Source organism: Stegodyphus dumicola, chromosome 12 (assembly GCF_044657685.1).
Source record: "Stegodyphus dumicola isolate Sdum_Otavi_A_Nest chromosome 12, ASM4465768v1".
NCBI lineage: Eukaryota > Metazoa > Arthropoda > Arachnida > Araneae > Eresidae > Stegodyphus > Stegodyphus dumicola.
The window spans coordinates 5,820,664-5,843,045 of record NC_140779.1 but is presented as its reverse complement, the minus strand read 5'-3'; the positions used below and the strand labels follow the sequence as shown (position 1 = coordinate 5,843,045).

General features: G+C 30.9%; 2 protein-coding genes across 2 annotated transcripts in view; one reads left to right on the top strand and one right to left on the bottom strand.

The window, feature by feature from the left end:
- LOC118197442 (uncharacterized) overlaps positions 1 to 22,382 on the bottom strand; it is a 576,327-nt gene that overhangs the window by 191,338 nt on the left and 362,607 nt on the right. The gene's annotated exons all lie outside the window — the stretch shown is intronic.
- Positions 1 to 22,382, top strand: part of LOC118198179 (transforming growth factor-beta-induced protein ig-h3-like) — a 70,352-nt gene that overhangs the window by 32,009 nt on the left and 15,961 nt on the right. The window contains exons 3-7 of the mRNA XM_035369795.2: positions 2,153 to 2,284; positions 4,911 to 5,008; positions 7,917 to 8,080; positions 18,756 to 18,929; positions 19,059 to 19,209. Of these exons, the coding sequence (XP_035225686.1) occupies positions 2,153 to 2,284; positions 4,911 to 5,008; positions 7,917 to 8,080; positions 18,756 to 18,929; positions 19,059 to 19,209 (719 nt within the window). The remainder of the gene's footprint in view (positions 1 to 2,152; positions 2,285 to 4,910; positions 5,009 to 7,916; positions 8,081 to 18,755; positions 18,930 to 19,058; positions 19,210 to 22,382) is intronic.

Genomic DNA, 22,382 nt, shown 5'->3' with positions numbered 1-22,382 from the left:
ACACTAGATGTGAACTTACTATGTCTCTTGGACTGTCAACTGGAACGAATTATTGTGTCTGCGATGTCAGAAACATGTCATGTGACACATCGTAAAAGCTAGCTTAGAAGCAGTGACTTGGGACCGCACACACGATTTTTTCATCTCTGTATGGTCCTCTGCACGTTCCTATTGAATTATCATTACTGATAGGCAAATAATCAATGTTTCATGAAAGTGGACCAAGTATGAAAGTAATCTAGTCAAAATAGGTAAACCGCACCAGCTGGTTCGACACAGATGAACTGAAGCCACATGGACTGCAATACCTCAAAATAGCATTCAAAAGCAATATGACTCCGTGTCCAGCTGCATAATAGGTGGTACTCCGTGTCCAGCTGCATAATAGGTGGTACTCCGTGTTGACTGTTGCAAGGTGGATACTTGAGACACCGATTTCTGTATTTTAGAATTACATTAAAATTTAAATCATTTCATCCTTCCATTATAATGTAAGCCAAATCTGGTTATGCTAATCGCTTGCTTTTATGATGTAATTTTAATGGTCTGCACATATGCAATGATTTTTTTCGAAAGTAATGACTATGAATTATAATTGACTTCCATTAGAATAACTATACTGGCTTTTTAAGTCATCCAGTAAGTGCTGACACCATTCTTTAAAGATTACAGTTATATATTTCAGAAGAACAGAAGAATCAGAGAAACGTGTCCACAGGTGGCCGAATATATAAGACTGCTGCACACTGGTCTATTTGGGATCAAATCCCATGGTGATTGGGTTGTGTACGAGTTTTTCCCGTGTGTAATATAAACCCAAACCATTTCGCATAAAAAGGCCCTTTACAAAGGCATTCCTCCTTTTAGGTAGATAGCCTCTCGTGCTTATGCCGTTATCATTTAACCAACCAACAAAAGAAGTGTTTTCTTCTAGGTGACTTCAATGTCTGAAATGAAAAAAATCGCACTGGGCTGTATGGTGCATCAGGAATAGGTTTATTATTATTTTTTAGCAAGTACAGTGTTACAAGCATTAGCCATGCGAACCATTCATTGTTCAAATGAAAATAGTAAAAACGAGGTATAATTCTAGATATTCCTTCAGAATCATAATTTATAAATAATATTGTATTTTAACTGTTCTATTCAGAAGAACTTAGTGTTAATACACCGTACCTCTTTTCTTCTTGCTTGACTATCTACCATATGAGAAGTCTTGAGCCATAAAAGTGTTGTAAAATAAGGCACTGACTGTATCATCATCATATGCTTTTTGGAAAATTGCATTTATTTCCACTTCCATTTTATCCCGACAAAAACAGAACTTTATATTTGCTTTCATCAATACTGGATCAGAAAGGCCTCTGAGAAATTCTCTAGACCTAGATGAATGCTAATATTATGGTTGTTTGGCAGTAGTCTTAAAATAATTCAAAGTTTCAAGCTCAGACAGACGTGCACAAACAGCTTTTACGATATTTTGTACCAACATCGTGTGAGGTGATGAATAAAGTTTCACTAAATTCACCATATAAATCTAGCATTAAATGAGCCATATGAACACAGTCCAGATGTTTAGTGTAGATGATTGTGGCAAAACACTCCAAAGCTATCTACCTAAGGAGAAGGAGGTCTTTGTGGAGAACTTTCTAAGATAAAGTGGCTCATAACCAAGTTTACACATGAGGAAGAACAAGAAAATGCCCATGCAGCAAGCCCGTTTGCAGGAAATCAAACCCAGGTGGAACTCCCAGTGTTCAGCGACATTACTGCTTGGCTGTTAGTGGCCTGCAGTCTGAATGTGTTACATCAGCTGGGAAATTCATGGAGAGAGGTATCAAAACCTCTCTATAAGGAACTAATCCCAGTTTAGAATTATGTTTTAACAATTTTCACAAATAAGTAAAATTAAGAACTATAATTTAGCTGCTCGTTCAACAAATATGGAATCGAAATCTTAAGATAATAGTTATTCACAACAGATATGTGGAAGAAATTACTATAAATAGTTAAATTATACTGCTTTTAAATTCACTTATTCTTTAACACAAGCCTTTTTCGCTATAAAATATATTTAAATTGCTTTTTCTCTAACAAAATCTATTCTTTATATATATATATTTGAACTATAGCCTTAATTTTTTTTTTACAGGCCTAATGTTTGTGTGGAAAGGAATGAAGTTGAGGAACCAGAAGAAGATACAAAAGATATTCCTGGATTTAGCATCAATTTCCAAACCACACGTTGTGTGCCATCAGAATCTTCACACACGTGTATAAAAACGTAAGTATATAAGAACAAATAATTATCTATATTGATAAATATTATTTAATTAAATAAAATATATATTGCTTTACAAATATACAAAAACAGAAGAAAATTAACTTAATTAAATGTTATAATAAGCATTTACAACTGCGTTCCACTTACATGATAAGTTCAACTTCGATTTTGATAATTGTGAGTAATCGAAAATTCTCAAAACAAGAAACCTGTCCTCTCCTCCTATTGCAATATATATAAATAATTTACGACTGTATGAAAAACTATAATATCTTTATATAAACAAATATATAGTAAGACAAGCAAAACGAATAATATAAATAATTTACGACTGTATGAAAAACTATATCTTTATATAAACAAATATATAGTAAGACAAGCAAAACATTGTCTTAAAATATGCACAAACTGATTATATCAAAATAGAGGTTCAACACTAAAATGTCAGCTTTATGATTATTTGAATGAAAGTGTTTCTTAAAATTTATACAAAATAATACAGTCAAAACTCGTTAATTCGGACACCCATAATCCGGAATGATCTATAATCCGCGCAAGACCTTTACGGCTGCGAATTTGCATGTGCGCGTGCGCAAGATACGTTTATGAATGCACGTTTAATGTATAACAGACGGTATAAGCTAAGCTAAAATTATATAATTATTTATTTCAGTTAATGTTGCAGATTGCGTTGTTCCTTAATCTTCGAATTGGATCCGGCTTATTTTCTGCAGACTGTTAGAGCAATTTTATAAAAGTAAGTTTGAACTTTCGATTATGTCAAATAGAATTTCCGATATATATTTACTAATATGTAAAGGATCTACAAAGCGAAGGTATGTTTCGGAGTCCATTCAACAAAAAGTGGAATTGCTGCAAAAAATGGATAAAGGCATATCCTTTGTTTATCTAAACTTTAACGTTTGTTTATCTTTAACGCCGTGGCGTGCAATGAATTGGAAGTTGATCTGTCAGCACTATCCTTATCTTTGGGGCAGATGTTTTTATTTTATTTGGCTTATAATTGCTTACTAAATGTAGTATTTCATCTCGATGTACTCCATCTTTGATATGATTTAAATCAAATGCCTCGTCATTATAATTCGCTTCCGAGAGCGAAGAAAGTGACAGCGGTTATTGAAAACAAAAAAATTTCGATTGACAAATTAGTCGGTATTCTCGACACAGCAATTATAGGACTTGAACAGCGGAACTTTGTAACTGAACAAGAAATTATGTCTGTTTATAGAATTAAAGAGAATGTATTATCACATAAAAAAGGAAGCAACTTAAACAACTTGCACTGAAAGAAATGTTTAATAAAGTAAACAAATAAATATTAAGCTTTTTTTTTTTTGTAAATTTTGATACCCTTTAGATCATAATTGTTCTTTATTTCATAAATTATGGTTTCATATTTTTAATTTTATAGTTTCTGCATGCAATTTTATCAGATTTAAACTGATGATCTATAATCCGAAATCGCCGAAGTCCCGACGAGTCCGGATTAACGACTTTTGACTGTATGAATTATATTAAAATAAAAATTAAGAGTTGAATGCAAGTCTTATGTTTAGAATATGGTATACAAATGTAAAGGATAACTGAGAAAATGGTATCTCACACATTAATCAATTAAAAAATTTGTAAAAATTTGGATGTATAGTAATTTGGAACTACTGGAGAGAAAAACATATTTTAATAAACTGAAAGAATGGGAATGGATAAAATTACAAAGTATGCATAAAGATTCACATACACATTCTGGCTAGTGTGCCAGACAAGAAATGGTTGCATTTCTAACTTCTTCATGGATTTAGGCTTAATAGCAGAAAACCCTCCAGCCCTGGACAGACACTCATAAAATAGATTGCCGGCTGCAGCGATAAGTGCGTTTGCAATTCCCTTTGCAAAAGGGTTAAGTGCCCCTATACTGCAAAGACGCTATAAATTTATAAACAACCATGCCTTCTCTGAGATTCAAAACTGTATCTATGACTATGGCATCCTATTTTCCTTATCACCATGCCAATAAAGTGGCAGAATTACAGATATTAATCTGCAGATCAAGAAATGTAAATTTATTAATCCTCATATGCAGTTGAGAGTATTGAATCAAATAATGATCTTAAGTGTTTGATATCAATATGTCCTTTCAAAAAATTAAATAAAAGCTAAAATTTAAAATTTAAATAAAATTCATCATTCAAAAAAGTATATCTGTTTAGTCTTAAAAGTTCTGGAAATGCAAGAATGAAGTTTCCATTTTCGTATGAAAACAGCTAATAATAATAATAAAACTAAGTATTCCTTAATTAAACAGACATGCATTTTAATTAATTACAAATAATCTTGCATGTAAAGTTATGGACATTTCTTATGTTTAAATTATAAGGCATAATGAATGTAATTCTTTGGATTTTTTTTATCTGTGAGGATCATTATAAAAGCTAAATTTTATGTTTAGAAAATCTGTGTACGATGTGAAAATTTCTTTCATAATATTCTCTAGCTTATTCAGATAAACTGTTATTGGAAGTATATTTCTAGGATCAATATTTATGGAAATAAACTTGTGACATTTTTTTTAACATGCTGTATATACATGTACTTTTCTTTTATGAAGGACACAAACTAATGGAATGCGAAAGACAGTGATCCTCAGAAGGCAGTGTTGCCATGGTTACATACGAAGGACAGATGGAAGACCTGGATGCAGCGCACGTAAGTAATTAAATCTAAAATAACAAAATTCAGATACCTTTCATAGTACATATTTATGATTAAATTATGTTAATTGCTTCATCATTTTAATAATTTAACATGCTACAGGTCTTAGTATTATAACTATATTAGCATGCTACATCTTTGGATTTGCACCTCAAAACTTGCATAATTCAAGTATTAATTTGGCACTACTTCCAGCCATTAGACATTGCATTAAAAAAAAAAAATATTGTACTTAAACGAAGCAGGTTTTCATGATAGCTTCATTTGTAAATGTAGCTATCATGAAAACTGTTAGCTGTTAATTCTTTGCATAATTCAAAACATTTTATCATTATACTCAGTGTTAAATTTAAAATATAGATCACATTTCTCATGTATTTGTGTAAAGCATCCCTCTTATGAATCAGATATATGCATTTTAATCTCATCTGAAAGGTGTTATTATCAAACATTGTTGCACTTAATAAATGGGCACTTTCAGTTTAGTTTGAAAAATTTTATCTCCGTGTTATAAGATATGGTAAAAACAAAGTATGTATATATGTGTGTGTGTGTATGTGTGGATATTGTAATGAAATGACCACAAATATTGACTCGTCTAACATTTCAGAATCTCAAGTATGAGTGTATATATGTGTGTGTATATGTATAAGAAAAATAAAAAAAATGTGAAAGATAAAATTTTAATTAGCAGCATAAATTAATTTCCCTTCTCTATTTCAAAAATAGTAATCTTTATTTGTACTGCGTCATTTCGAGACTAATCCATGCCATATGATTCTTATGTAATTTTGATGATGTAAATGAAACTAAAACTCAAACAGCCAATAATAATTTTACAGTAATACAAATTATCGAATCAAAACGCATTGAGAACCAAAACTAACTCAGTCTGAATAAAGATTTCAACCTGAACATAACACTACTACTTAACACACTTCGCTACTCCTCGCTTAGCTGGTCTACTATTTCCTTCTTATAGCATAAAAAATGTACACTTTTTGAAGTAAGCACAAATAATGTGCCAAGTTGTTCATGCCTGCAACATGTTTACTGAAAATAAAGTGAAGATTTAATGTACTTTGACTGCCAGTTTCCTGTTCATTATGGATTAACATTTCTGCACCATCAAAATTCCTACTCTTTGTTACTTCTAAGTGTTTGCTTGCTATGTAAGTTTTGTTACTTCTAAGTGTAAGTTTGCTATATATATATATATATATATATATATAGAGAGAGAGAGAGAGAGAGAGAGAGAAATGTATGTATGCATTTGTATATGTTTGTGTACACACAGATTCATACAAGCACAGTTTAATTTAAAATTAAGACTCATTTTCTGAATAGATAGTAATAATGATCCTGTTAAATATAAAAGTTAAAAATAGAAAATTTACAAAAGTGTACAGTTGTTTTATCATTATATATATATATATTTAAAAACATTTCTGTTTCATTCCATTTTTTTCTTCTGTGTTGTTTTGAGCTGTTTAATATAATTATTATGTAATAAATAAGAAACATTAATAGAGCTGTTTTTAAAGCAGCGAAATGAAAGCATGATTCCTTAAAATGAAAAATATATTAATTCAAGTATTGCTTGCATTTTCTTTTAATGAGAAGGATACATTTTTTCTTGGGAAAATACTGTAATATATCTTAGATATTTAGTACCTTTCATATGAAAAAAGAAAAAAAAAATTAAATACTTTAAAATTTTTTATAAAGTACGAACTTTAATGTAAACTTTAATTGTACTGTAAAAAGGTGCAAAACTAATGCTTTTAAACTACTTACAATTTAAGAATAAAGGCGATTCTGCCCTTTCAGTGATTTCAAAGTGTGAATTAAAGTTATAGCCTGTTTTCATAAACTAAAACATTAACTGAAGGTCAGTCAAAAAGTATTTTTGATGAAAGATGCTTTATTTGTTTTGATATGGATAAGACTTATTTAGAAGTCAAACAACAAAAATCAGTCTTATATTTACTTTGAAAATTTTCACAGGACCAGTTTCGATGGTTTTACCGAACCATCAACCTCAGCTGTCAAAGTGCAAATTAATGAGATAAGATAAGAATAGCTGGACAGGAGTTAAGCTATTGGCACCATGTATTGATGAAACAAAAACTAAAACATAATTTCCTTAAAGTTTGAGGGCAAAGATGGATTGGAACTAGGGTCGTTAACTAGAACAGAAAGATTTTTTTTTTTTTAATGTGAAATGCCTCTAGAAATCTTAATTCACCAATGGAAGATGTTTTTTGAATAATTTTGTCTGCAGAAAAATGGAAAGTGTGATTTTTCGGACCAACAATGCTGGGTAACAGAGGACTTCTGTGTTTCCTTTTTCCTAACATAAGCCTCATGTTCCTTAATGTGAAATTTTAAGGCTGTCTTAGTTTGACCAATGTAAATTAAACCATACTGAGAAAGTTAAACCAGCCTGGAAAGTTAAATTTCTGGAAAATACGTGCAATTTTGTAGCTAATTGATGGAAAGAAAGGAATGACAACAGACATCTGTTTGACATGTTAACGGCATGTTAGTGACCTTAATGTCTAAGACTTGCATTAAATGGACAATAAATTTACATATTACATACGGCAAATAGAATTTATGCAGATTACTTACAATGGTTACAAATTAGTTATGATTATAGCAATAAGTTATTGATGCATAGAGTTTGATTTTTCACAGCTTGAATTTCAGTGCATGAAGTTTGTTTTAAATTATGCTATGCATCAAAAAAAACAATGCTTTTTAAAATTTTCTAAAAATTATGCAAAATATTCTGTAATTTTTATATTTGTGTTAGAATTTTAATGGTTATTTTATTTACTGTTTTCATTAATCTTGAAAAAAATGCTGTTTTTTTTTTTTTTTTTTTTTTTTTCCCCAGTGAAAATGGAAAATCTGATCGACACTATGAAATCACTGGAAATGAATAAATTTCTGAACTGGATTGACAACGCTGGCCTGAAGGAAAACTTACTGACAGAAAATTACACAGTTTTTGCACCATCAAATGATGCTATAGTTGATTTTGAAGATGATACGGAAGATGTAAGTATAGCACATACTTATTGCTGCAAATTTATTATCAATGTAATATCTGCCATTTGAAAAGATCTTTAAATCCACTTTTATACACAAATATAAGAGTTTTTTATTGATTAATCATTTATTCACCTTACACTAGCTATCAAATATCATGCCACTTTTCATATGAGAAGAATCTGAGTCCTTTATTCATGCTAAATATCACTTAAATTCTGAATAAAATCTATGTACACATATCACTTTGAAGCATATAAATATCTTCTTCATGCATGGAATCCAGAAATTATAATATAGTTTTGCATCATTATGCAAATTGTATTCAAGTCTTAAAGATTTTTCATAAATTACAGAGCATCTGTCTATTTAGAAATCCTGCCTCGAATTCTTGTAATTTTTTGTTGAGTTCCTCAACATTAAATTTCAAATTATAATTTGCAATATAGAAAAGGGATATTTATGTGTACTCTGCTCTCAATATTGTTTGCAGGTCTTCTATTTTTATCTCATAAATGTACATTGAAGTACTATTATATACAGTACACCAAAAAGAACTATTGAAAAATAGACACAAAATGCTGGGTGCATACACTGGATGAAAAATTGAAATTTGGACACTGTTATGCAAGTTGCTCCTAGCAAAATCTTCAATGCAAGTTAAAGTTTTTATTAATAATAGAGAATACGAACAAAAAATACATGTACTTAATTATATAGTCATTAATCAAACTTAAATTGAATATCTTCACAATCCAGCCCTTCAAAAATTTTTTTTCTATATCAAGCCTTGCTGAAGACCTTAGTCTCATATCTTATTAAATTTTTTAAATAACTTTTAACTGCTTTTAAAATGGAGAAAGCGCTTTTTCCTAATGCATTGGTTAGAGGCATCAAGTAAACTCTGAATAATATTTCAGTATTAGGATAAAAAGATGCAATAATGTATATTAATGTTTTTCATGAACTCGCATATATCGTTCAGGCTTCGTAAATTTTGTTTTCTCCCTGTTAAAATGACATATATCAGCTAATTGTCTAGTTCGGTGGTTTTCAACTTTTTTTGTCCCATGCACCCCTTTAACACTGCTAGTTGATTGTACCCCCTCCTTTCCAAAATTCAAAAAATACATATGCATTTACTTAGATTCTTTTTTAATTTGTTCTATAAATTAAAAAGGAAAAAGTATAGAAAATGTTGATAAATATCAAAACTTGAATCAAAGTAGCTTTTTATATTCATAAATTAAAACTAAATACTTAACAAGTAAATAAAAGGCTGACCATATTCCCCTGTCTAAAACTATGAATTCCCCTCAAGGTGGAATTTTCCCTTGGTTTAGTTCTTTGAATATCAATGTCACTGAAATAATTATCCTGATTCCCTTGTGTAACCCGATTCATTCTTTAAATTTTCAAATTCTGTAGAAAAATATTAACTTGAAATATTAATTTGCTGATATATGATATACATGTAAAATATAACAAAATACGATGATAGCTGCTTTAACAATAATCGGCGACCTCAAAATTAACTTTTCTAGATTTTGTTTTTCCTTCTAAATTCATCTGTTCTCCAAAAATTAACTAATCACAGATTAGTTGAACTTATGCATCATTCTTAGTATAAATACTCTTGGCAAAACAATTACATCATTTCTTTCCCTAGCTTCTACAGTGCTAATATCTTCGCACTGCTTTGCTTCTCAGACTAATATGCCTACGTCTACCTTTTAAAATTCATGTACATAAAATTTATCGTATTTAACAATGATTGAATAAATGTCTGCCAAACTAATTGGATATGTTTGAGAATAAAGATTGGTGATTTATAAAAACCCAGTTTCTCATTTGTCTGTATTCATTCAACCCTCGGCCATGACGGATATCGAAAGCTGTTAAAAGTTCTGGTGTTTCCTTTTAAGCATTAAATTATGACATATATATATATATATATATATGATGTACCAGCTTTTGTCCAGAATAAATAGATTGGTGAAGTGTAGTTGTAGCTTAAATTATCAGACAATAAGTTTGAAAAACAGAATCCGTTTATTAATATAGCAGTTACAAAATCAGATCTCCGGAGTAAATAAAAAAGAAATACTAATAACTTTTTGTATGAAGTTTACTGCATCGTTACATTAAAGAAAAGACCCCGATATTCCTTTGCAAGCCTCTGGAAAGGCGGAGCTTCTAAGAAATGACGTCAGCCTCATCAGCCATTCCAGTACGCCTAAAATATCTCCAGAACATTCTATAACTGTACATGTAGAAAAGGCGGGAAAAACAACTTGACTACGGGGCTGTGAATTTAATTCCACGTACTTTCAAATAAGAGACCGTCACCATTAAAAATGAAAAGAACATACAGTTAGAATTTTAAGGAATTTTATTATTACAAAATATTCCCCCCATCTGAAAAGGCTTGAAGCCGGGCGCCTCGACCACATGACATTCCAGATAGTGAAAGAAAACGCGACAACAGCTAGAAAATTATTTTAAATAATTGCTTAATTTGTTTGAAGAACTCGCATTCAGAATTCGAGTTACAATAATACAGTCAAAAGTCATTAATCAGGACTCGTCGGGACTTCGGCGATTCCGGATTATAGATCATCAGTTTAAATCTGGTAAGATGGCATGCAGAAATTATAAAATTAAAAATATGAAACAGTAATTTATGAAATAAAGAACAATTATGATGTAAAGGGTATCAAAATTTACAAAAAAAAAAAGGCTTAATATTTATTTGTTTACTTTACTTTCTTCACTATCGGAAGCAAATCATAATGACGAGGAATTTGATTTAAATCATATCAAAGACGGAGTACATCGAAATGAAATACTACATTTAGTAAGGAATTATAAGCCAAATAAAATAAAAACATTTGCCCTCAAAATAACGATAGTGCTGACAGATCAACTTCCAATTTATGCCTCGGCATCCTCCCCCCCCGGCAGAGCAGCGTGAAATTGATAAACAGATTTCGGAATGGTTAGATAAACAAAGGATATGCCTTTATCCATTTTTTTGCAGCAATTCCACTTTTTTTTTAATGGACTTCGAAACATACTTTCGCTTTGTAGATCCTTTACATATTAGTAAAATATATATCTGAAATTCTATTTGACATAATCGAAAGTTCAAGCTTACTTTTATAAAATTGCTCTAACAGTCTGCAAAAAATAATAAGCCGGATCCAATTCGAAGATTAAGGAACAACGCAATCTGCAACATTAACTGAATTAGATAATTTTAGCTTAGCTTATACCATCCGTTATACATTAAACGCGCATGCGTAAACGTATTTTGGGCATGTGCACATGCACATTAGCAGCCGTAAAGGTCTTACACGCATGCGTCAATGAGACGCATTTGCAGAAATTTTGTAGCTTTGAGGTCCAGATTATATATAGATCATTCCGGATTATGGGTGTCCGAATTAACGACTTGACTGTATTAATCTTAAATAGACCCTCTCACTATAACACAGTCAATAATATTATCAATATATAAAATTGTAAATAATATACCTTAATATATTGACATTTATAGAAAATAAAGAAAAAAAAACATTATGCATATGCAGTATTGGGAAAACATTTCTCGAGAATAGTTTCAGTTCTTGATCCAGGTCTTTAGAGATTGCTGCAAAATGTTAGAGCAGTTCATATTTTACAAATCTTTCATTTCCAGTTTGCCGTGGCTTTAATATTAAAAATTTCTATTTGAGGTGAGGTATTCGTCTATTTTTTTCTTCATATCATTGACAATTGCAATACTTGATTAATTTCTTAACATTTCCTTTTGACTTGTACAGTCAAAAGTCGTTAATTCGGACACCCATAATCCGGACCTCAAAGCTAAAAACTTTCTGCGCATGCGCCGCGTTGACACATGCGCATAGGCGTTTACGCGCACGCGCATATGCGTGTGCGAAAATGCAGAATACGTTTTCGCGTGCGCGTTTAACGCATAACGGACGGTATAAGCTAAAATTATACAATTATCTATTTCAGTTAATGCTGATGCTTGCGTTATTCCTTAATCTTCGAATTGGATGCAGCTTATTATTTTTTGCAGACTGTAAGAGCAATTTTATAAAAGTAAACTTGAACTTTCGATTATGTCAATTTCCGATTCTGGAGCTCCCAAAGGATCTACAAAACGAAAGTATGTCTCAATGTCCGTCAAACAAAAAGTGGAATTGCTGCAAAAAATGGATAAAGACATGAAGAAGGTGACAGAGAGGTTAGTGAAAACGAAAAAATTTCGATTGACAAGTTAGTCGGTATTCTCGGCGCTGCAATTACGGAACTTGAACAGCAGAGCTTTTTAACTGAACAAGAAATTATGTCTTTATAGAATAAAAGAGAAAGTATTAAAACATAAAACGAAACAACTTACATTGAAAGAAATGTTTAATAAAGTAAACAAATAAATATTAAGCTTCTTTTTTTGTAAATTTTTATACCCTTTAGATCATAATTGTTCTTTATTTCCTAAAATACGGTTTCATATTTTTAATTTTAGAATTTGTGCATGCCATCTTACGAGATTTAAACTGATGATCTATAATCCGGAAAAATAGATAATCCTGAATCGCCGAAGTCCCGACGAGTCCGGATTAATGACTTTTGACTGTAGTTTGTTTACAGTATTTCATTTTGACTACTTATTCATATAAAACACTTATTTTGATAATAATCATTTTACACAATAATTTTACTCATATTTTACCTTTTACTATCGACAATGACAATTATGTCATATACTGCATTGTCGTTCAACACAACTTTCAACTTCAATAGTATTTTATAATTACCATTAATGTCGTTGCCAAAAAATTGACACATAAATACAAAAATACAAAGATACAAAATAACACACCAAAAATTTACAACACAGAAAATTAGACATTAAATAATTAGAGGTGCTTTAATTACCTTTAGTAGCAATCCCAATTGAGCGTTTACCAAAAGGAAGGTGTGTCTACCTATTGGTGACGTAGTTTAAAATTTTCTGGGTCTTGGTAGTGTTGTAGTCTAGAAACATGGACAATATCAGTAGGTTTCCTTGTGTGGTAATTCTTTTTTATCAATTTCATAATTAACCTCGGATAATTTTTTGACAATTTGGTATGGTCCAGAATAGGGAGGTGTCAATTTACGTGTATTCGGAAATTCAAATTCATCAAATAAAACTAGATCACCAGGTTGAAAATCTACATCTGCAAATTTTGTGTCATAACAACTTTTATTCTTTTTATGATATTCAATAGTTCTCTCTTTAGCAAATTTTCTTGCTATGTCAACTGGAGGGTAAGTATTTTGATCTAGGGGAGAATCGAAAGGAAGTTTTCCAAGTAAAAGATATGCAGGGGTGAATTTAGTTACCGAATGAGGGGAATTATTTTATTCACTAATAACTTGATCCAAAATTTTCATCCATGGAATTTTCGATGATGTAGAATTTACTTTACATCTTAAACGGGTTACTAGGGTTTGGTTCACACACTCTACTTTACCATTTGTCTGGGGGTGATGAGCAGTAGTTAGAAGTTGTTTTACATTATAATTTCTAAGAAATTTTTTGAATCTATTGCAGGTGAATGTGGCATTTCGGTCATTAAGGATTTTTTCGGGGCTTGAATTTGGAAAATTTGTTTCAAAATATTAGCATAAGTTTCTGTAGTTGCACTTTTAGATGGAAAAGCCCAGACATATCTTGTGGCATGATTAATCACAAGATATAAATATTTTTTTGTAGAATTATAATAATTAAAACCGCTGACTGTATCAATAGAAAGACATTCAAAATGTTTCTCAGTCAGCGGTACTTCTTGCATAAGTCCAAATTTTTTGGTTTTTTTTCTTTTTATTAATTTGACAAACATGGCAATGTTTCACGAAATTTCCAATATCTTTAATAATGTAGGGCCAATAATATTGTGGGGTGATTAAATTTAACATAGCATGAGTACCTTTGCGTCCGAATTTTTCATGAATTTCAGTTAATAATTTTAATCTTAAGGATTTTGGTACCAAACCTTTTTTTTCTTTTTGATTACCATCAAATCATTTAGTTCTACATATTTTTATCACACACATTGTCACTTTTTTACTGTTGTATAATTTCATCATGATTAAGTAAATACACAGAATGTTGGAGCTGGTGAGAAACAGGTTGTCTAGAAAGCATATCAGCTTCAACGTTTGTAGAGCCTTTTTGATATTTAAGTTCATAATCAAACATACTGAGTCGGAGTGACCAACGGAATAATCTGCCTCTTAAATTCTTAACATTTTTAAGCCAAACAAGGGCTGCATGATCGGTATGGATTGTAAATTTTTGACCGTGAAAATAGTAATAAAATTTATCTAATGCATCAACAATAGCTAGACATTCAAGTTCTGTAATTACATAATTTTTTTCATAATCTTTAAAGATCTAGAATGGTAGGAAACTGGGTGTAATAAATTACTTTCATCTGGCTGCTTCAAAACAGCTCCCACAGCAATCTGTGATGCATCAACAAAAACATAACAAGGTTTATTTGGATCATACAATTGTAAGACTGGTTTTGAAATAAGAATATTTTTTCAGTTCGTCAAAAGCAGTTTGACATTGATCATCCCAATGCCCATGGTACATCTTTTTTCAATAATTTATTTAGAGATCTTAATTTAGCATAATTAGGTATGAATCTATGATAAACATTTACACTGCCTAACACTCTTTGTTAGTTCTTTTACATTACTTGGATATTTCAAATTTTTAATACTTTCAATATTTTGGTTATCTGGGGTAACTTTACCCTTTCTAATTTCATAACCTAGAAAATTGATTTTTATCTTTGGCAAAGACACATTTACTCTGGTTCAATTTAATACCTTCTTGAATAAATATTTCAAATACTTCACTCAAATACTTTAGATGTTGTTATTTCGAAGAATAGTAAACAATTATGTCATCAAAATAACTACAAGCAAATTGGATTTTATTTTTAGTGAGGATGCGTTTAATAACTGTTAAAGATAGCCGGTGCATTTTTGAAGCCAAAAGGGAGTCTTAGCCATTCATACAGTCCAAAATTCGTAATAAAAGTCAATTTTTCGTTGTTATCAGGGTGAATAGGAATGTGGCAAAACCCTGATCTTAGATCTATTGTAGAAAAAAACATTTGCATTACTTAATTTTTCTAATAAAAAGTCTATCCTTGGCAGGGAATGATCATCGGTCTTTGCTAAAGCATTCAACTTACGATAATCAATACACATTATAGTTTTTTTCCCTTCATCGTGTTTTAATACTAAAGTTACTGGGGATGTATAAGGACTACTACTTTCTTTAATAATTCCATTTTTTTAATACTTGATCAATTTGTCATCTTATTTCTTCTTCTTCCTTAGGGGAAGTTCGATAAGGTCTTAAAGTGACAGGCAAATCAGAAGTCAATTTAATTCGTTGTGGTTCAATGTTAATTTTACCTACATCATATTTATTTAACAATTTAATTAATTCAGGGTTTTCTTCCTCCATACTCTCTGAATCTGTTGTTATTTCACTACTTTGTTTTTTCACATCACTTTTTTGAATTTTTAGTTTTACATTACTTTTATTATTTACATTAACTCTTGTTACCTTAAGACATCTTATCATCATTAAACTTCATAATTTAGACTTATTACCTTCATTAACTATTATACTTTTAGACACATTATTTTCTTACATATATTATTTTCATCAACACTTATTACCTCAGAGATATTAATTACTTCTAGGTTTTGTCTTAATAGATTTCATTACATTACTGTTTTTTTCAGGTACTTGATCAAGTTGTACATGCAAAGAAACTCTGTTATTTATATTCACAGAATTTGAAATGTTTTCATTTCTTTGAGTTACCACTAAATTACTACAATCAATTTTTAATTCAAATAATTTACATTCATTTAAACCCAAAAGAACATAATCTAAATTAGTATCTAACACTAACAAGTTAAATAGTTTAATAATATTTCCAATTTTCATTTGTAATCTACACATTTTATCAATAGAAAAATTTCCTTTAGTTTGCCTAAGTTTAATACCTTTTACCTTTTGAATTTTTAACTGTAAATTGTTTGCAGATTTTTCAGAGATGATAGACAATGTCATGCCAGTGTCCATGACACAGTCGACTGATCTGCCATGGGATAAAAATCCCTTAATTCTTAGTTGTCAAATTCCCGAAGAATCAGACCCCCGAATTTTTGTTTTCCACATTAGAATTAGTTTAAGTTTCGTTGTTCTCATTTCAGAATGGGCAGATTTGAGCCCAGTGATAACAATTTGGTATCCCTTTTTTGGTACATATTCTACAAGGTGATGGGGCTATACCATCAAAATTACTATTAGTATGGTGACTTACAACTTTCTTTCCATTGTTTATATTGCTGTTAGATTTATTTCCAATTTGTTGAAAACTATGAGGTTTGTAATTAGATGCATTGGGTCGATTATCAACAAACTGACGATTATTATTTCGGAAATTAGCTTGTCTGAATTGTTGACTATTCCAAGCTCTGTTATAATTTTGTGAATTTTCATCTTTAAATTCATGAATTTGTCGAAGTTTGTGGGCTTGTTCTAGCCAAGTTATCAGATCAGCGGGACTTTGAACAATCATCAAAGAATTTTCATTGGCAAACCATCTGTCAAACCTTCTAAAATTTTTGATTTATCGAAATTAAGCCACTTACCCACTTCGATTTTCTTTCGAAAGTAATTTGTGATGTCTTCTCTGGCGTTATATTTTAAATTAGCGAAGTTGCTGAAAGTTGTTAAGGTGGGATTGATAAAGTTTTCTTTTAATATTTGTTCAAATTCTGTGTAAGGTTTTAGCTCATGGCAATTTTTAATATAGAGCCAGAGGGCTTTTCCCTTAATGTAACGAGAAATATTTTGAAGTTTCCAATTTCCGTCCTTATTTTGGCAGACTTTGTTAAAATAACCTAACCGAGAAATTATATCACTGTCCTTAGAATCTTCAAATGGAATAATATTTAAATCTATTGTATCTTGATTCACGTTCAGTGAATCGTCAAGATTAACGGGTTCCTGCTTTGTCGACATTGTAACTGAAACTTTAAAATTTTCTTGAGAACAAAAATGTGCACTTTTCTCAAAATATTTTTTTAAACCAAAAACTCTTCAGATTATTATCAACACTTCATAGAATAATAGACTTATAGAAAAATTTTGTATTCTCAAATTTTATGATTATCACTACACATTTCAGGATAATATCAAATCTTACTTAGAATACTATTAATTAGAATAAGACTTGAAATTTAAATAAACTCGTAATTACTTTAACATAATATATATAAACCAAACTATTGTCGTAGCAACTTAGTTCACACACTGAGAAAAAATAATTTCTTAAAATCTGTTCTTACTTGGCTGTTGAGTACACTATTTAATCCTGCTCATTTGTGTGCTGTTAAAAAAAAAAAAAAAAAAAAAAAAAAAGAATAAATGATTGAAATTCTTCAGCCTCTTTCCAGCAAACAATATACAAATCATGTGGTTCTAACTATGAGACGCGCTCAAAATGCGAAGACAAAGCTGTATCACAATTCACAATTTTTCAATTGAGAGAGAGAGAGGGAAAAAAAAAAAAAAAAAAAAAAAACAGCATAAATGATTGAAATTCTGCAGCTTCTTTCCAGCAGATGATATCCAAATCATGCGGTTCTTAACTCTGAGACGCGCTCAAAATGTGAAGACAAAGTTGTACCACAATTCTTCAATTGTAAAAAAAACAGACACAACTTGCACTTAAAACGTTCTTTCACTTTTTTTGGAATTACTTTCCTCTTTGGGTACACCCATCCTGCCGACTTCTTGTGATGTACCAGCTTTTGTCCGGAATAAATAGATTGGTGAAGAAATATAGATGTAGTCATAGCTTAAATTATCAGACGATAAGTTTAAAAACAGGACCCATTTATTATTATTCGGGAGAAATAGCAGTTACAAAATCAGATCTCCGAAGAAAATAAAAAAGAACTACTAATAACTTTTTGTATGAAGTTTACTGCATCGTTACGTTAAAGAAAAGACCTCGATATTCCTTTGCGAGTCCTTTTATAGCCTCTAGAAAGGCGGAGCTTCCAAGAAATGACGTCAGCCATTCCAGTACGCTTTAAATATCTCTAGAACATTCTATAACTGTACGTGTAGAAAAGGCAGGAAAAACAACTTGACTACGGGGCTGTGGATTTAATTCCACGTACTTTCAAATAAGAGAACGTCGCCATTAAAAATGAAAAGAACATACAGTTAGAATTTTAAGTGTATTCTTAACTATGGAATTTTATTATTACATATATATATATATATATTTGTGTTAATTTCCCTTCAAACTTTGGCACAAATAACAAGATGGAATATAGTAGTCTTAAAATCTGCTGACCAATTAAATTGATGTTTTCATCAAAAAATTTGTTCTCGTTTCTAGGTCTTTCTTGAATATTAGCATAAAATTTGGTGTCGAGTATTATTAATACCTCACTGTCAATTCATTATATTTATCTATATCAGTATTTTGTCTGAAATAATGTTTATCATACCATATTTCAGTGTTCTTATTTTTTCCTCAATGTGTTTTAAAATTAACTGCTTTTATTTCAGAATGAAATCTCTGCCATAAATCCAGCTAAACGTTTGATTGATGTTTCTTCAATTGTGGCAGGCCATATATTGGAGGGCTTCACAAACATTGATAACTTAGAAAATGAAGAGCTTTTAAATACCTTGACTGAGGCATCTAAGATTCGTATCAATAAATATCAGCCTGCACACGAAGTAAGAATTTGCATATTATTAAATACAATAAAATTATAACATGATATACAATTAATGAAAATATTCTGTCATAAAGTTAATCATCAGTAATGTAATTCCACATTAAAAATTTGTTAAATTTTCTTCTAGGTTGTGACAGCCAATTGTATACCCATAATCGGAAAAAATAATTTTGCAACAAATGGAATTGTACATCTGGCGTCTGGAGTATTGCCACAGCCAAAACAAACCGTAGGTGAACTAATAGAAAATGACAGCCAGTTTAATACTTTCAAGAAGTGTAAGTAGTACTGATTTTCACTTTGTTATGGAAATTTACCTAGAGTTATATCAAATGAAAATCTTTTAGCATGAAAGTAGTAAAACAGTCATCCCATTACCAATAATTTAAGTAACAAAATCAAGACCAAAGAAGATGATAATGTGTATTTAATTAATAAAACTTAATAGATTACTGAAGATTTACATCCATAACCCACCAAAAAACCGACATTCTCTTAATGGAAAATAACGTGGCTTCCATTACTTCAGATCCTAAATTTCTGTGCTGCCGACTAAAGCAACTCAGATCTGTCAGAGTTAGCATCCATCTAAAACTAATTTTACCAATTTTGAATACATAAATTTCATTCCGGAGAAAAACCTGAATAGTAATTGGGAAATGTGTATATACAATGATTTAGCATCATTTGTATATAAAATATTAAAATCCCCATTTACACTAGAACTTAATTGGGCATTTTGAAAAAATTATTTTTGGTAATTGGGCTTAAAAAGAGCATATTGGCTATTTCAGAGCATTTTTTTAAAAGCATTTATGAATGTTTTTATGGCGGGAAATGTAGTGGATATTTTACATACTTCTTTCCAAGAAATGCTTAGTAATACTGACTCAAGTTCTTTAAAAGCTTGAAACTGCAAAGAATAATTAACAGCCAGTTAATAAGCACATTTTAGCCTAGCCAGGTCCGTTCTTAGTGGGGGTGCAGCATGTAAAAGTATGTGGGCGGCCGTACTCTCGTGATACCACACCTAAATATTTTAAATTCATTGTAAGTACGTAGCGAATATGAAATAAAAATTTTATTAATCATTGAGCATTTTGCTTTTAATTTGGGGGCATCAATCTTAAAAACATATACAGGCAGCCAATGGAGCCCTTGGAACAGCCCTGAGCCTAGCTATCTTACATGTGGAGCTTCAAAGCGCTCAACGATGGCTATCTAATTTTTTATTCTTCACAAAATATTAATTCAGGCATTAGTTATATGATACACAAATTTGCAAATAATGTAAAGAATAGGAAAGAAAAATAATATATGGTAGAGAAGCATATTTAACTTACCATAATACTTATGACACAATAACACGCTGAATAAATACTAATTCAGAAGTCAAACAACAAAAATCAGCGTTATATTTACAAAATTTTCACAGGACTAGTTTCGATGGTTTTACCGAACCTCCATCTTCAGCTGCAAAACCGCAAATGAACAAGATAGGAAATAATGATTAGATAAGATAAGAAAGCCTGGACAAGAATAAGCAAGTGGCGCCATCTGTTGGCAAAACCAGAACTAAAACATAATTTCTTTAAAGGCCGAAGGCAAATTTGGATTGGAATTAGGATCGTTAACTAGAACAGAAAGATTTTTTGAATGTGAAATGCCTCTAGAAAATCCAGTTCTCCAATGGAAGATGTTTTTTGAATAATTTTGGCAGCAGAAAAACTGAAAGTGTGGTTTTCGGACCAACAATGTTGAGCAACAGAAGACTTCTGTGTTTCCTTTTTTCTAACATATGCCTCATGTTCCTTGACGCAAAACTTCAAGGCTCTCTTAGTTTGGCCAATGTAAATTAAACCACACTGGCAAGGAATCCTATAAATACCCCAGGAATTCATATCCGGAATGGGGTCCTTGAGTATGGAACTCGGAATTTTATTGATGGGAGAATAAACAACCCGAAAGTTAAATTTCTGCAAAATATGTGCAACTTTATACCTAATTGATGGAAAGAAGGGAATGACAACAGAATTTTTATAATCTCCTAAAACAAGAGTGTGCCTTTTAGTGTGTTGAGATGAGAATTTTTTAACTGCTTGATTAATAATGTTGGGCAAAAAGCCCCTGTCAATAGCTATTGCTTTTTAATAATTTAGTTCTTCATCAAGGGCTTGTTTGGAGGAGCAAACTTGAAGAGCATGGAAAACATAGGAATAAAATGAAGCTAACTTTTGTTTAGTCAGATGACATGATTTAAAGTGTGGTGGAAGGCAAACCGATGAAGGTTTACGGTAAACTGTAGTACTGAAGTTGGATGTGTTACGTGTGACCAGAATGTCGAGAAACGGAAGAGAATTGCAAGTCTCAATTTCAAAAGTGAACTGAATAGCAGGATCAATAGAATTCATTGTTGAAAGAACTTTATTTAAATCATCTTTATTACCTTCAAACAGGGTAAAAGTATCGTCTACATAGCGGTAAAGTTTCAAACAATTTTGATTCATAATAATGCATGTAGATATCAGCCAGGATGGGACTGAGGGGGCTTTCCATGGCTAATCCCTCAGTTTGCTCGTAATATTTATTTTGGAAAACAAAATGTGTTTGTTTCAAACAGAGTTGAGTTAGAGAAATTAGCTCATCAATTTCGATGCAAGAGAAATGAAATTCGCGAAGTGTGGTTTCTAGACATCTTAATGCACCCTCCACTGGGACATTGGTGAATAATGATTTTACATCAAAAGAAACCATGAGTAAATTACTAGGAGAAATGTTTTTAACTTTTTTTACAAACTCTATTGAATTTTTTATTCTTGTCCAGGCTTTCTTATCTTATCTAATCATTATTTCCTATCTTGTTCATTTGCGGTTTTGCAGCTGAAGATGGTGGTTCGGTAAAACCATCGAAACTAGTCCTGTGAAAATTTTGTAAATATAACGCTGATTTTTGTTCTTTGACTTCTGAATTAGTATTACCATAATACTTCAAGATGATTGCACTACAGTGGAATGCTTTAGAATTTAGTAATCATGTTTAGCTAAATGTTAAGGAAAGGCTTGCTATATTCAGTAAGAAGCATTATAATGTTATTCAACAAATAATACAAGTAATAATAATATACAAATGGGTGTGGCTTAGCTTCCTCCCTTCTAGTTTTTCATGACATCTGTTGGTTTTTAATTTATAAACTCTACTACGAAAAATGCATCTTAATGATAGATAAAATTCATTGAATTAATGAAACTGAAATTGGGCAAATTTCATTCCTCTAGCCCTAGTAATTTTCAGAATTTTTTTTATTAAATCTTATTTTATATAAATTGTCTTAATCTACCGTGAACATTTACATAACGTTTTATGAAGATTCAACCAACGTTTAATGCCATTAATATTTTTGTTTTACATCAGTGCATAGTAAACTGGTAAGATTACCCGATTACCCACACA